At 45.7% G+C, this 16,038-nt stretch overlaps 1 protein-coding gene across 1 annotated transcript; it reads left to right on the top strand.

The window, feature by feature from the left end:
* Nucleotides 1-134: 134 nt before the first annotated feature.
* Nucleotides 135-11,071, top strand: onecutl (one cut domain, family member, like). Its single transcript, XM_080471291.1, has 3 exons — nucleotides 135-580; nucleotides 1,057-2,439; nucleotides 9,811-11,071. Exons 2-3 carry the CDS (start codon nucleotides 1,392-1,394, stop codon nucleotides 10,119-10,121), a joined length of 1,359 nt encoding a protein of 452 aa, XP_080327417.1. The 5' UTR covers nucleotides 135-580; nucleotides 1,057-1,391; the 3' UTR covers nucleotides 10,122-11,071.
* Nucleotides 11,072-16,038: the final 4,967 nt, after the last annotated feature.

Raw genomic sequence — 16,038 nt, 5'->3', positions numbered from 1 at the left:
TCCACACCTCACCCGCCCAGTCACCCTCCATCCCGCCCCACCCTCCCCCCGGAGAGAAAGGGTTAATTGGAGTAGGAATTTCATCGCACATCTGTCAGATTTTTAAGGCCGTGACGCACTGAAAGCAGAGAGTCAATGTGAGCAAAGGGGGAGGAGGAGGAGGAGGAAGAGCAGGAGGAGGAGGAGGAGAAGGAGAAAGAGTTGGTGGTGAGATCGATGAAGTGGCAGGCAGAGGGAAGAGGAGGAGGAGGAGGAAAATCTCACGAGATAATGAAAGAAAAAGAGGAGAGCTGCTAGTGTAGAAGCAAAAAAAAAAAGAGGCTAGACCTGGAGATTTTTTGGAGTGGGAAAACAAAGAGGGGGAAAAAAAAGGGGGAACGAAGAGCGAGGGAGACGTTTTGGTTTGTAACCGCAGATGTGTTTTTTTTTTTTTTTTCGCTCGCTGGTTTTGGTTGAATGTAGCACCCCAGGGCGCAGCGGACCAATTGTGTGAATCTGCAGCGCTGCTCGGCGACACAATCGGAGAGATGCACAGGACGGACAACAGCCGCGGAGGCGCTCTGAGAAGTGGATAATAAAGGTAGGACTTTGGATTTCCTCCACGAATCCACAGACGTTGGCTTCTTTTTTTTTTTTTTTTCCATCTTCTCCTCTTTTTATCCGCGAATAGCCATCGTACTTCGTCAGCGCATCGTGCGCACGGGGTAAATATGCAAACGCACCGGTAATTTGCACCCGATTCATACGCGCGTTACTTCTCTATTTTTTTAACTTTGCATGGAAAGGGTGATCTCGTTTCTCGACGTGTGATTAAATCGGAGTGATCTCAACACTGATATCGTTGTGTTTTCGCGTGCGTCCAGCAGGATGTGTGACGCTCCAAAAACACTCCATCTGCTTCCGACGCTGTTATTGTTTGGGATGCTGGTGGAGTAGATTGGCGATAAAGATTGGATTCTTAGGTGTGTGTGTGTTGTTTTTTTTTTCTTCTGTTTCTCTGTGTCGATGAAAGTTGAAATACTAGTACAATAACAGCACCTGTCTTGTCTCACGCAGGCACAAAAGCGAGGAACACAGCTGAAGCACCAAAGACCCAAGCTGAGTGCTGATGCACAAGTGAGAATAAAATCTCAGCTAAAACCTTCCCCATGCGCTTGTAAACTCGTTTTCTGGGAGTTTGAGGGAGTTTGAAGACAGTACTTAACGTTATCAGATAATTAATTAGACACCCCATAAGCCCGGAAATCAATTAATTCACAAATCAATAAATCCATAGTCTGGTGTAACAAGAGACCTTCCAGACTGTTGGCCTGGCTGTTGAACAACAATAACAAGAGCAGAGCAACAACGCAGCGGAAGAAGAGATCGAGGTTTATTTGGCGAGATTGAAGATGGATGGGGGTCTTGGGGAGATGTCCCTCCACAGCCACTCGGAGCTGGCTCACAGCCAGGACGGCCGGGCCATGCTGCACTCGCGGGACCTTTCAGCTGCTTTCCCCAGGCCTTCCCTCGGGGGCTCGTCCATGTCTCTGGAGCCGGAGCCCCGTCCGCCGGGCTTCGACCACTCCATGTCGGCGCTGGGCTACAGCGGCGACTCCCCGTCCAGCTCAGGCAGCACCTACACCACCCTGACCCCCCTGCAGCCCTTTGACGACAAGTTCCACCACCACCACCACCACCACCACCCCTGCCTCCCCGTCAGCAATGTCATCGGCAGCTTCACCCTCATGCGTGAGGATCGAGGCCTCGGCACCAACTTCTACAACCCGTATGGGAAGGAGCTGGCCATGTCTCAAAGTCTGACGCCCCCTACCACCAGCTCAGGCCTCGGTTCCTCCATGCACGGCTACGGCAGCCTGGGTAACAGCCCCAATGGCAACGGCAGTCAGATGCTCCATGGCGGCTACGATGTCCACGGAGGGAGCATCTTCTGCCGGGCATCGGATTTCGGCCGGGAGATGTCGCCTCCGGGCATCGGAGCGGGCGAAGTGTCGGTGGGGCACCAGTTGAATAAGATGGAGGCTCACCAGCACGCCCCCAGCCACCACCCACACATCTACAGCCAGCACTACCAGACCCATCACCACCCGAGCCAGCAGGCCGCCAAGATGGGCGAGCACCTGCACTCCTCATCGTCCGCCTCGTCCTCGCCCGGCGAGGGCATGCTGCCAGGCTCGCAGGGCAGCGGAGGCGGCTCCGGAGAGGAGATCAACACCAGGGACGTGGCCCAGAGGATCATCACCGAGCTGAAGAGGTACAGCATCCCCCAGGCCATCTTCGCCGAGAGGGTTCTGTGTAGGTCACAGGGCACGCTGTCTGACCTCCTGAGGAACCCCAAGCCCTGGGGCAAGCTCAAGTCCGGCCGCGAGACCTTTAAGAGGATGTCCCGCTGGCTCCAGGAACCCGAGTTTCAAAGAATGGCTTCTCTCCGGCTGGAGGGTAAGATCTGGCTTTACTCTCTATTTGCCTCACACACACACACACACACACACACACACACACACACACACACACACACACACACACACACACACACACACACACACACACACACACACACACACACACACACACAGAAAAACACAACAGACACGCTCTCTCTCTCTCTCTCTCTCTCTCTCTCTCTCTCTCTCTCTCTCTCTCTCTCGCTCGCTCCTTGTTTTCCCCAAACACCTTCTTTCTCCATGTCTTCCAAAAAAATTCTCCTCTCCAGCAATCAGTATGCTGCTCAGGTTGAAACATGAGGAAAAGCAAAAGCATCACACTGATGCTTCTCTTCTCCACGCCAGTGTGAGTGCACCACTGGTCCACCTATTGTTTCATCAGCCAGTACAATAAGAACTTCGCAGCACATTGTGGACAGTTTGAGCGAGAAAAGAGGCCATATGTGCCGTTCCTTTGTTTACTTAGCTCCCAAACAGCTCCTATTGATTTGTACAGTAGCTACACTAAAAAAAAAAAAAAAAGCCACAGACATTTGCCCTCCTCTTAAATGAACCATGAAGATCAGCGTGAGCAGCGGTTGGCAATCTAATCGCTTTTGAGCCACACAAAATAATTTGTGCAGATATGCCATTCTGGGAGCGATTGATTAATGTGAGCAGTGATTTATATCTGCTCAGCGCCTGACTGAAGTCGAGCTGGCAAAAGGTAGCTGATGCAAATGAGACTTGAGCGTTTGCCAGACGTCTTTTATCAACGTCGTCACCGAGGCAATTACCGCGAGGCTAAATACAAATGTTGCTTTGGCTCGGAGGCGAGCACCTTTGCAGGTTTGTGGGCTTGTCCACATGTGAGAAGGGGAAAAAAAATAGGAGGTTGATGCTGGATTGATAAGTCAACTAAAAATTTTACCCATTTGTGAAATGTGAAGATTTTTCTGCTTTTGTGTTTTTGTTTTTTTTATTTTTCCACTTTTTTCCCCACTCAGTTTGGAATCGCATGACACAAGTATTGTGGATATTTTCTTGAAATTTAACCCTCAAAAATCTAATTGTTGTAGGCCCTTATGCCTTCATGGGTGAAAGATCTTTTTCTTTTTTTTTTCTGAAAGGCACATTGTAATCTGCCACTTGACATTTAATATTCTTTGGGGATGAGGATTGAAGACGCGACAGCACGCCGTACAGTGCCGTGTTACAGTGTTGTCCCTCCACAGGGACCGAGGGCCCATCTGATACAGAAAGAGATCCAAGTGAACACAGTAATATGAGACGAGCACAGGCGACGTGGAGTGTGTGTGTGTGTGTGTGTGTGTGTGTGTGTGTGTGTGTGTGTGTGTGTGTGTGTGTGTGTGTGTGTGTGTGTGTGTGTGTGTGTGCGCGAGTGGCCTGCCCGCTCACTGCGGGGGTCTGCGAGCTGTACGTGTGTGTGAGCCTGCACAGTTGATCACTGCTCCTTCGCTCTCTGTCAGCAACTCGACTGATTAAGCCCAACAACACAATAGGGTTCATAGGTAATGATTGTGCACTCTTGCAATCCCTTCACAATTATTGATCTTTGATTGTTCAACTCTGAGAGCACATGTGTACATCCTCCATTCAGCAAAACGTTACAGCAATCACCACCAAAAAAAAAAAAACCCTTATCTAAAGACGAGCTATCTCCAAGGCTTGTTTGTTTTTCTTCCCCGTTGATTGTGGGGTTAATCTCATCCCGAGGATGTGTGAGTGTTTTAAACACGCCGACACCTTTTTTCCCCTTCCTCACACAGGCCAAAAATCTCCGCGATTAAAGTGCCCTTTGTTCTGGTTTTAAACCGATTCCCACTCATTAATTATTCCCTCTTTCTTCCGCGGCATCTTTGTTTATTCATCTTTACTAACGCAAACATTATTTTTAACGAGTCAGTCTGCCAAGTCCGAGCAGCCGATCAATCAGACTCATAAAAAATTGAAGTCCCTACACAGAGAAGTGTGCTAATGTTTGACAATGCTCTTCTCGCTCCGCTCCCACACACTCCGAAATTGCATATTTAGTTCTTGGCAAAGCCACAATTTGGACAGCTCGGCACTTTTCTACATAACCTACTTTCCGAAGGGGGTTGTTGTGTGTGTGTGTGTGTGTGTGTGTGTGTGTGTGTGTGTGTGTGTGTGTGTGTGTGTGTGTGTGTGTGTGTGTGTGTGTGTGTGTGTGTGTGTTTTTCCCCCCCTGGCCAACCCCCTTTTGTTTAATTACAAGCCTCTATTGATTTCCATGGGAAAGAGCAGCACGCTTTGCCCACACACACCTCGGCCGCATCGGCAAATCGAGACTGGAATTAGAATGCGCGGTGCCCTGTGCTCCCCAGTCTGAAGATAGCTCAAGTGCTCTCTGCTTCACGCCTCAAGTTTTAAGATGATCCTCCTTAATGCAGCACTCCCTTAAATACATAGAAGGCCCTTTAGTGTCGTTCAAAAGCACCCCCCCAACCCCCCCGTTGTATTTCCATAACTGTGTCTCCTCCACACCATAATTATGAAACGAGCTGCTGCCATTTTGTCTTTTCAAGTAACTGTCTTTCTGCAGAGACATTTTGCTAAACATGGAGGAGGTGATCCCTCGGATTTATCTGCAGTATCTCGCTTGTATGTGTGTGTATGCTCTATGGATTACTGCACTGTATATGAGATGCATCTCGAGCCCAACCTCGGGCTGTGGAGGAGGCAATCAGGATTTATCCGGAGAAGAAGGCGGGATAAAGACCACACAGCCGCGCTCCGACACTTAAAGTCGAGGAGGAGGGGTGGGGGGTGGGGAGGGGTATAAGAGACTATAACTTTAAAGATGATGGCCGAAGCCCTTGACTAAAGGTCTAAATGAATAAGAAAGGTCAATGCGGTTTACGTGTCGGCTCCAGTGCCTGCACCACCCCCACAGTAATGAAAGCCACAAAGCCTCGTCCACCTCTCGCCGCGTACAGTCCACAATCGGCGAGCCGAGGCGCAAAAGGTCACCGCTGATTCCATTTGCATGTCGGGAGTTGCGAGCCGAGGCCCGACGTCGCCGTATCAAACAAACGGGGAAATGGGGGGTGGGGGGGCATTGTTTTTGTTGTTGTTGGTTTTTTTTTATCTGACTCCTGCAGCTCCCCCCACTCTGGCGCTGAAGGGGTTAACCAGCCTCTGTGGGTCGAGGAGTCTGAGCTGCACAGATTTAATCAATAATTTCTATCAGCCCCTGGCCCAAGAAATCAGCAGGGGGTGGGCTGGGGCTGGGGTGGTGGTGGTGGTGGAGGGGGAGGACACAGAGGGAGGGGAAGGGTGGGTGTCGGCGGGGTGGGGTGGGGTGAGGATCTGGCTGGGAGGGGGGGTGTAGGTTGAGACGCCGGGGGGTAGGGAAAGGGCTTTCGATCACGTTTCAGCAACACGAGACAGGGGCATACATCATGATTAGGGGCTGTTCCCACGATCATAAGAAGCCTATAGGGGAATATTTATGTCTCGGGGAGTCGCCCCGCTGCCTCGGATTTATAGCATGGTAATTGTGAGCCTTTTACACATGATTACAGCATAAGGAAGCATTTACTTAATGGCGGGCGTTATGATCGTCAGTGAGGGAAGAGAGCCGAGGACGAGGAGGAGGCGAGCGGCAGGACACGGCGACTCCTTTCTCCAAACGGCCATAAATCCACGCTACAAGCAAGCTAGCCGGCACTATCATGTCATTTCTTTCATTACCACACGAGCTGAGAGTGCACCACTGTATACACCGTCTGTAGCTTCACCCCACCCCCCCCTCCACCCAGAAATATTGATGGTCGGGATGGTGTAACACGCGTGAAAAATGAAGCATTTGGGAGAGGAGAAGGAGAGAGAGAGAGAGAGAAAAAAAAAATTATTTCACTTGTGGTGATATTGACACGGCGCTGACATCTCGGCCTGTTCAGATTTTAATGAGACGTCGTTCGATAACTCTCAGAAATGCAAACGAGATCTGGATGCCTAAAAGCTAACAGGCCCTTGTAATCTCTAGTTGACAAGAGTGCATCCCCGAGTCAAAACATTTCCTTTCAGATAATGAGTTTGGAGGAGAGCGATTGCCGGGGAGATTTATTCACGTCCACTTTTGAGTACTTGAGTTTTGAGAAACTCGGCGGGACGTCGCAGCGGTTCCGAGTAGCCGGGCGGCTCTCGGACCCGGGCCCCACGTTTCCCGCTGCATGGAAGACACAGCGGTTAAGGTCGCCGTTATTTCTCAGCTAATGAGAGAGATTTGAAGAGTGGAGAGCCGGTCATACAGTAAACATCAACGGCAGTGCTCGCCGTGTGAGAGGTTTCTCAATGGGAATCTGTAAGCCAATCAATTGAATGTGTCAGCGCTGTTGTGAGAGCAAAAGGCAGCCTCTGTGGTTTATATAATGTATGTTTGGAGCGCGTGTGAGATGGATTGTGTCTTTGTCTGCGTGTTAGGCTCTGAAATATGGGATTTCAAGGTTATTGTGAGCTGATAGCTCCATTTAATCAAGTCATTTTTGTCAATAACAAGAGCTCCACAGTGTTTTGTTTTTTTTCTGCTTTCTTAACACAAGTGGAAAGAATCTGCCAGAGCAGAAATATCATTTCAACCAGTTTACAATTATTATTTATCTTTTTAGTCAGAAATAGTCTTTAAGAAGTTGGATTCAAGTTCAGAGCAATTTAGAGTTTTTTTTTTTTTTCTTTTAATGGGAAAATTTGTTTTGCAAAATAAAAAGAATCATGTTACTTTGCAGTAAATTATGTTTTAAGTGGATGTAGCTTGGCTCGGTTGGTAAAGTGGTCGTCACCCAGTCAGAAAGTTGCAGGTTCAATTCCCCATCTCCCCTTGTCTGCATGTTAAAGTGTCTTTGGGCAAGACTGAGAACCTCAAACTGCTCCCATTGACTGGATTGAGCATCTTGCATTGGTGTGTGAATGTGTGTGTGAATGGGTGAATGTGATTTACAGTATAAATCACGTTTTCGGTAAGCTACGCAGTGGAAAAGCACTATAGAAGTGAAATCCATTCACCATTTGAAAACTACTTGAACGCATATTTATCTTTTCTTTCAGAAATAGTCTGGGGGAAAAAGTTAGATTAAAGTTGAAAGAAATTCTTGCAATTTGGACTTTGTTTTAATTAGTGAGAATCTGTTGTGTACGATTAAAAAAAAAAAAGAATGTTAAAATACAGTAAATGGTGTTTTAACTGTGAAAAGAAACTTGATTATAGCTTTAATAGTGGAAAAGCCACTCAATCTGAATGTCTAATACAATTTTAACACCATAATGATCAAATGTTTAGTTTTGACAACCACTTGTGATGACATAAGAAAAAATAATGAAAAAAAAGTAGGAAAAAAATGTCCAGTTTGAGCTTCAATTCCCTGGCTTCACCTCAGTGCTAGTGTGTGCGTGCCTGTATGTGTGTGTTGCGTTGTGTGCACAGTGCTTACACTTAGAAAGGCATTTGATACCATCAGCAAAACAGTCGCCCAACAACCGCGCGGCGCTGATTGAAACCTCTTAAAAGTGTGCATTTAGGTAATTGCAACGACTCCCCTCCCCAAATATGTTTTAGTCCACTTAAGGCTTCTAAACACCCGGGGCAATGCCGACTCTGCTTGTTTCACTCACCCCTGACGTAACCCGCCTTTAATAGAAAATAAATTAGTTCCCCCTAAAGTGATTATTACTCACTCACTGCCGCCACATGTAAATGACTTTTATGAGAAACTAATGATGTTGAAGTGTCCACTAAGGGAAAGAGAAGAGAGGATGTGGAGGGAGATGGATGGGGGGGGGGGGGTGTGTGTTGCTGTGTTGGTGGAGGGGAGTTGGCTCGGTACACAAAGGCAGAGGTTGGTGTTGTGTTTCCTGTAAATACAGAATTACAGCGTGTTGGAGGTGAAGGGTTCAGCGATGGATATGCAGAGGAAAACATGCGGCCTGCATTCAAAACGCTCGTCTGATTCTCAAAATGGATCTGAGCTCAGCCCACACACATCAGCCTATTTCTCCTCCTCACGCAGCACCACTCGCCTTTTTTCTTATATATTTGCAGGGTAATTTTTAAATTTGAGACTTTTTTTTCACGAGCGAATATTGATTATATAATTGGGCGGGCTGCCACAGCTACAGTGGTGTTTAACCCAGACCCCGAGATTTCAAAATATCTGTTATTTTGTCGTTGGTGTACTAAAGTCCGACGTATACAAGAAGGAAAAAATAGGAAACATTACCTAATAACCTGTGAAACAGCTTAGACATTTAAATAAACGGTTGACAACTAAGAAATTGATAAATATAATTGCTATAAAATGTTGCTGAAATGTAGATTGCAGTTTAAAACATGAATCTAGTGCAGTAGGACTAATTAACCCTTGAAAGGACTCTCTAAAGTATCTACAAGCTGAGGACTCCAGAGTGTTATTGGAGGGTAATTCCAGACTTTGTAGTCAGTATAAATATTCACCACTATATACATGGCAATTACACAATCACATCTCTTGCAAGGTAAAAATGATCATTACTTAATAATGCATTATTGAGTTGTACTGTCCTGCACTGCTATGTGTTATTTACAAAGAAAGTACATTAAATATGACTTACTGTGGTTGTTTTTGAACCTGGAGTTGACTCTTGCAGTCGCGTTCTGTGTTCAAGCAGTTTTCTTTTCACAGTTTTAAGATAAGTGCGTCGATTAGACGCACAAACTGGGAACATGAGATGCCAAACGAGACTGTAAAAAATTACTTCAGATAATAACTCATCCATTTCCTTCCATTGACCATTAATAGTTTATAAGAAAGCGTAAAGAGACACAAGATACTCTTTATGATTACTTGGCCAATAAAGAGTTAAGTGAAGAAACGGTCAAACTCAGGTTTGATGAAATATTTGATTGTTATTCTTGTTAAAGGACTTGGCTCAGCATCTGTTTTCGTGTTTGACTGTAATGAAAGACTCGTCCATCATCAGTGGTTGACGACCACAGACGTTAACAGACCCGTGGACAAACTGTTTTCCAAAAAGTAATTAAGCACACTAATGAAAAGCGTCAAGGAAACCGTTCTCCGGGACGCCGCTGTGCATTTCTCCTCCACAGCCGCCTGCAGCAGCTCACTGGCAACAGGATGTGATAGGTTGAACATCTTGATTCCTTTACTGCACAATGAAGCAAGTTGCTGATTCATCTCTTTTAACTAATCAAAGTTGCTTAGCTAATCTGTTTTCTTTCAACAAATCCACTTTCGCTCCGCTTAATCCATTTGTCCTAGTTAGCCAGCCAGTCTGTTAGCTAACCTGTTTCCCCTTCCCTTTTTAAAATAAATAAATAAATAAATTTTATCTCTCGCCCGTCTGCCCGCAGCCTGCAAGCGCAAGGAGCAGGAGCAGAGCAAGCTGGAGCGCAACCAGGGCCCGAAGCGCACCCGGCTGGTGTTCACGGACCTGCAGCGCCGCACCCTCATGGCCATCTTCAGGGAGAACCACCGCCCCACCAAGGAGCTGCAGGTCACCATCTCCCAGCAGCTGGGCCTGGAGCTGTCCACCGTCAGCAACTTCTTCATGAACGCCCGCCGGCGCAACCTCAACAAGTGGGCAGACGAGGGCCGCCCGTCCTCCACGGGCTCCTCGGGCTCCAGCGTCTCCTCCTCCGCGGTGTCCTGCAGCACGGCGTGATGACGCGGCGGGAGAGGGCGCCGAGGGAGGCAAGGGGGGCACATAAGACTGGTCTAGGCAGAGATCGGCCGTCATAAATGTCCTCCTCGTTATCAGAAGGAGCGACGGAGCCAGCTGTTGTAGATGATTTTATGAAGATGAAGCATTTTTCCCAAACCAAAGTCGATCGCTCCCTTGAAATGGAAGGGGAGCGATGCCTCGAGTGATACGACCGCGGGACGCGAGGTTCCCGCTTGTATAGTCAAGGGTGCAGAAATTATTTGACTCGACGGAGAGTCGCGCCCTCACATAGACGCCATCTCATTGCATTATTTTGATTATGTAGATTAGAGATAATGAGGGTATTGCAAATCAGGAGGAAGCATATTATTTTTTTGGTGTACCTTCAGATCTATTCCCATCTCTCCAAACGTGAAGAATCAAGAGGTGCCGTTGGCCCACAGCTGGAGAGCTCCATCGTGTTACTTCTTAATCAAACGTGGTCACCGTTCATCCAAAGACGTTAAGACCTCCCCAGATCTTCCCTAAGTCCTGTTTTTCCTCGAGAATCAAGGTGAAAGAGGAAGAACAGGCTTTGTTTTTATTTTTTTCTTCTTCTGAAGAACCTAATTACTCCCTTTCTTAGCATGGTTTCCAGGACAGTACGGCGTTGTTCCGAGGTTCGGAGCCTGGAATTATCAGGAGAGTTCTGTTGCGTCCGCGATCCTCAGCTGTCAATCATTTACCATCAACCGGAGCCTTTTACTACGTCTCGTCAAGGGTCTCGCCTCGAATGAATCAGAGTTTTCAAGGGGGAACCGCATTGCATCTCGCCGTATGCCAGGACTGAATCAATAAACACAAGTAGGACGCAGAAAACAGACTTGTTTGGTGCAGCCGTCTAGCTTTGAGACTCTCACCGAGCTTCCCAAACGAAAGCTCCACAGCCATTTTTGACGCAAAATCAAGCCAAAAAAAAAAAAAAAGATCGAAGAACAAAAAAAAACGGCTCCACGGAGGAGAGGTACACCCGACACAATGTATAGTGACATTGTAGTATTTTTTTTCCAAGTCATTTCCAAATAAGTGTACACACCTCTGCTCCATTATGAAATCTTTTTTTACAGATGTCTAGAGAAATGGAGGAATGTGATTCGTTCCGCCCTTTTTGTACAGATTTCAAGCACATCGCTCTATTTATAGAAACACGTTGGAAGTGTGGGGCAGTTTGTTTCAGCCCTGCTGACGTACAAGGTCATTTTTTTGGTCCACAAAGGAACGGCTTTAACATGCCTCCTTATAGCCAATAGTTCAAATCAAACCAAGAACGTTTCAAATGCAATTATCTGATCTGATCAACGTATTTATTACTGCATTTGTGTATTTATTGTTTTTCCTTTTCCTTTCCTCTCTATTTATTTGGTTATTTATTTATGCTATCTATATACTGTAAGTATTTATTTAACAATGCTCTGTATGTCTGTGTGGAACTGAAGACTTTTTCTGATGGGCACTTTTAGCTGTAGAATCCCATCGTAATACCAAAGATTACCATTGCCTCCCTGAATGTACGGCCTGAATCCCTACACCCAGAACCCAATCCCGTCCCAATCCCACCCAGTGATGTTATGTATCTCTCTATCTTCAAGGCCTGGCCTCTTTTTGTTTCTTTTCTTTTTTTTTTGTTGGTTTCTTTGTTTATTTTTTTTGTAGGATAATGGGGAATTCTTTACTCTTGCAAATGTCTCTGCTGTCAGCTCTTAATGCCAAGGCCAAAGCTTGTTTGAATGTTGTGATAATATTTATAATTAATGATACTAGGAATAATAAGAAGAACAAAGATGATGTGGCATCCCATAGGTTCACAAGTTGCTTGTAAAAGTTGTGTTCAGACCAATGCCATCTGGTGGAGTGTGTCAAGTGTCTGGGGACCCACGCGAGTCTGTCAGGGGTCACATGTCGTACAGTGCATCTGCCTGGGGGAAATCCATCGCTGTGACCCCCCCCCCCCCCCCCCCCTCCTCTCTGTACCTCACCCTGTCCCGTGTCCTTCACCCCGTCCCCAGTGCAGTGCAGACACTCTTGTCTACGTCCAACTCCGTGTGATCTCACCGTCCTCCACATGCCAAGCCCTTCTGCCAGTTGTCTCAGTTCCAAGAGAGTACCGTACTCTTCTGTGGTTCCTCAAACCTTTCCCTCCTCTTCTGAGATTCTTGGGGGTTTGTTGTCTGGAGGTCTAGGAATTTTTACGGGTGTTCCGTCATCTTTTGTTGCGGCCTGATTGTTTGGGATTTTAGGGGTATCCCCAGGGCTTAGTTAGCTGTAATTTGTTCTCAAGACCTTAGACGTTTGTATTGTTTTGGGGTTTTCTTCCCGAGTTTGTCAGGTTTGTACCTGGCCCTACAAGAGCTTTAGGAACAATTTCTGGTTCTTGGAGTTTCCTCAACATCCTTGAGGGTTCCCCTGTGAACCTTGCACAGCACAAGCGGTTTGATTTTCCAGCGTACTGTGCGGTGGCTGCCTAAATCAGGAGAAAATCAACCAAAGATCTCATTTCCTGACCTCCTGTGTAAATGCTGCCAAAGAGTGGCAAGGCCAGCTTGGCTGTTTTCCACCCTCTCTCTCTCTCTCTCTCTTTCTCTCTCTCTCTCTCTCTCTCTCTTGCTGTCTCATTTTCTCTCTCTTTCTCTGTCTTTAACGTTGGAAGGGGCGGATTGCCGGGGCCCCTTTCACAGCGTGCACTTGAAAGACGGGCGGTCATGAAAGAGGCCATCGACTTTTTCGCAGACTTCAAAGGCCAGGCTTTTTTCATCCCGTCTCCTCTCTGGGTATCTGGTCTGGGGTCCGCTCTTGGCCAGACCTGTGGGCTTTAGGGGCATTCAGAGGGGGCGGGAGGAGATCAGAGGGGAGGCTGAATCATCCAGAATGAGGACGGCGGTAGTAGTGTGTGTGTGTGTGTGTATGTGTGTGTGTGTGTGTGGTGGTGGTGGGGGGGGGGGGGGGGGGGGGGGGGTTGTTTGAGGAACAGGAGGTGTTGGAGTAGTGGGGCATGGAGCTGAATTAAACTTTAATGAGCAACAATTGTAAGCATGCTGAGAGCGAAGGGAGGGAGGTGCTGGAGATGTGCAGTGGAGTCTGTGCCGGGGCGGAAAAATATAAAAAATAGAAGAGCTGGAAGGCGCTAGTGCCGACCTCTGCTCGCTGCTGTCATGGTATCAAAGCGGAGGTGACACCTTTCAGCTTCCTCTTTGTCTCGCCGACTGGGAGCCTAAAATGGAGACTTTTTTTGCATGGAGCCACCTTCTGCTTCATGTCAAACGGGGGGAAGCTCCTCTTCATCAGGCTGCTGCAGGTGATCCGCGTTGCCATTTTAGCCTGCGGCACCCCCTAGTGACTTTTCTAGAAACCTGACCCTGAGAGAGACGAGACCTGCACAGCCGAGGCCGCTGCAACTCTGAGGAAAATACTTAAATAGCAGAACTGAGAGCTAACGTACACTTTCAGAAGTAAAAAAGAAGAAAAAAAAAAAGAAAATTAAAAGACAAAAAAAAAGAATGTTTTTTTGATGTGTAAACCAAAAAAAAAAAAAAAAAACAACAACAAAATTCAACCAAAGATTGATGGGTAACTGCTGAATCATGATGTAATGTAGGTAGTTTTAGCAGTTCCCTGTCAGAACCACCGTAGCACTCAGAGGATTCAAAAGAGCACTCGTGCTGATTATTTATGTTGTATAAAACAGTATTATGTTGAGCTGGAACTGAGAAACTGACACGAGGCAAGTGTCTTCAGATGGAAGTCTTTTGACTCTGTAACCCTTCCTTCCCTCCCTTCCTCCCTTTCCCAGTGTCTCCCTGTCTGCCCCCCCCATGTGTACATGAAGACTTTACCCATCTACCTCAACTGTGTGAAATGTTGTGTGGCAAAGATATTCCTTAACCAAAGAATCCATCCTGTCAGGGTGTCTGTCCTATCTATCTATCAATCTATTTTGTCTGTCCATCCATCCATCCGTCTCTTCTTCATGCCTTTTACTCAAAACCAAATGTGCTGGAATCAATCCCGAACAGGAGCCCTCGCCCGGGGCCCCCGTCCAGCCAAAGCTGACGTCCAGTATGCTAGAGAGTCCCATTGATCCATGTTCTGTATATAGAAATAAAATCATTCTCAAGACCAAAAAAAAGAAAGAAGAAGGAGGTGACAATCCAAGCAAGGAGGATCTTGCTGTAATCAACGTTGCCTGTTCCTTGTTTTCCAAATACTAGAATTATGAGACTTGCTGTTATAGAGAAAGCCCAAAAAATAAAAATAATCGAGCACCCAAAATAATAATTAAAAAAAAAAAGGTCAGAGGAGACAGAAGCTATTTTTCCACATTTGTAAGCCACCCCCTCCCACCCCTGGTTTTCTTTCTTTCGATTTTTTTTTATTTTCTTTTGCCAAAATGTTTAGTGTAGTTGAAATACTGTTCGATCCCACTGTTGTAAGTAGGAATTAATGAATCCATACAAAAAGCTTTAAACGGGGACGAGCCGAGGGAGATATTTGACTTGAGTCTGGGTTTCCTCGGCTCGGACTCGACCCCCACCATGCTTTATCGTGCCATTCTTGTCCATGTGTTAGACTTACTAATGAATGTGGCTAACCAACCAAAGGCTTTAAAAGATACACAACACTTTAAACGTCAATCATGGTGGGACATTTTGTATCAACAACTAAAGAAAAATCCCTTTGAATACCTCATGTGAAAATTGTTTGTTGTGATGTTGCACTAAAAAAAAATAAAATAAAAATGACTCATTTGTAACCCAACGCTGTTCTCCGTCCACTTTATTCTGACCTTGTTGGAGGAGTTAGCGCTGAATCTCTCCAGGATTTTAAAGGCTAACGCGGGCATTTTTTTTTTTTTTGCTTGCGGTTATCTAAGACTTGCAGACAGTTCTCACATCGTTACTCGATTTCTCTCAGATCCATTTCTTTCCTTTGAAGGTTTTTACATAGAAATATATAAAATGCCCCGATTTCAGTTCTTCCACGGCTTCGTTCACTTTCATCTTCTTCTCATTAAATGTAGATATTTTTCACTGATGGAAACTTTAAGAACATTTCTGAGACTAGATTTAAACTGAGAGTCATAATATTAATTTTCAAATATTTTACATTGGTTGGAAAATAAAGATTTTGCCTGCTACGCTAGTTATTAATGCTAGTTTTTGCGGTGGAGAAAAAGCTTTAAAATCAACAGATAAACTCGAGAATTAACTTTACTCACATATTTAATGTTGATTTTTCTTCCCCTTTAGAGCAATGTACTAAATTATTCTAAACACAGAAACAACTATTGACATCTTCACCGGAGCTTTTGTTCTCTGACTTAGCATTAGCTTTATCCACTGTAACCACATTTACATCATTGTTTAGTTTCCCCCCAGTTTTTACATCAAAACTCTCACCTAAAAACTGTTTGCTGGATTATTTATTCTGATATGAAAAGGTGCGTTTTAACAATTTCACATTTAACATAATCTGACTTCAATTAGCATGTAAAAGTTAGCATACCTGTTTTCCACGTGGCTCCATGAAGCTTAGCAGTTTTGTTTTGTTTTTATTATTATTACTGTTTTCTTGCAGCTTTTTAAATCATTGTAGTGCCAGTAAATCTAATCATGGGTGAATTTTCTCTAAATAGTTTATAACCTGGCCTTACAGTGAGCAACACAAGCCACAAGCAGCTTGTGCAGCTCAGTGAGGTAATTATATGCATGTAGGTAAAACACGAGCACACACACACACACACACACACACACACACACACACACACACACACACACACACACACACACACACAAATATATATATATTATGTCATTGTTACAAAAATTTTATTAAGATGGCAAGCTATTAAATGTTGACTTATTCCTTTGAATTGACTGATTTG

The sequence above is a fragment of the Lipophrys pholis genome (assembly GCF_963383615.2).
Source record: "Lipophrys pholis genome assembly, chromosome: 9".
NCBI lineage: Eukaryota > Metazoa > Chordata > Actinopteri > Blenniiformes > Blenniidae > Lipophrys > Lipophrys pholis.
This window is presented reverse-complemented; position numbering and strand designations above follow the sequence as displayed.

Excerpts from the sequence above, each read along its gene's own strand:
- onecutl (XM_080471291.1), top strand. The coding sequence starts at position 1,392 with ATGGATGGGGGTCTTGGGGAGATGTCCCTCCACAGCCACTCGGAGCTG. Across the intron at positions 2,440-9,810 it reads GGCTTCTCTCCGGCTGGAGG|CCTGCAAGCGCAAGGAGCAG; the intron begins GTAAGATCTGGC and ends GTCTGCCCGCAG.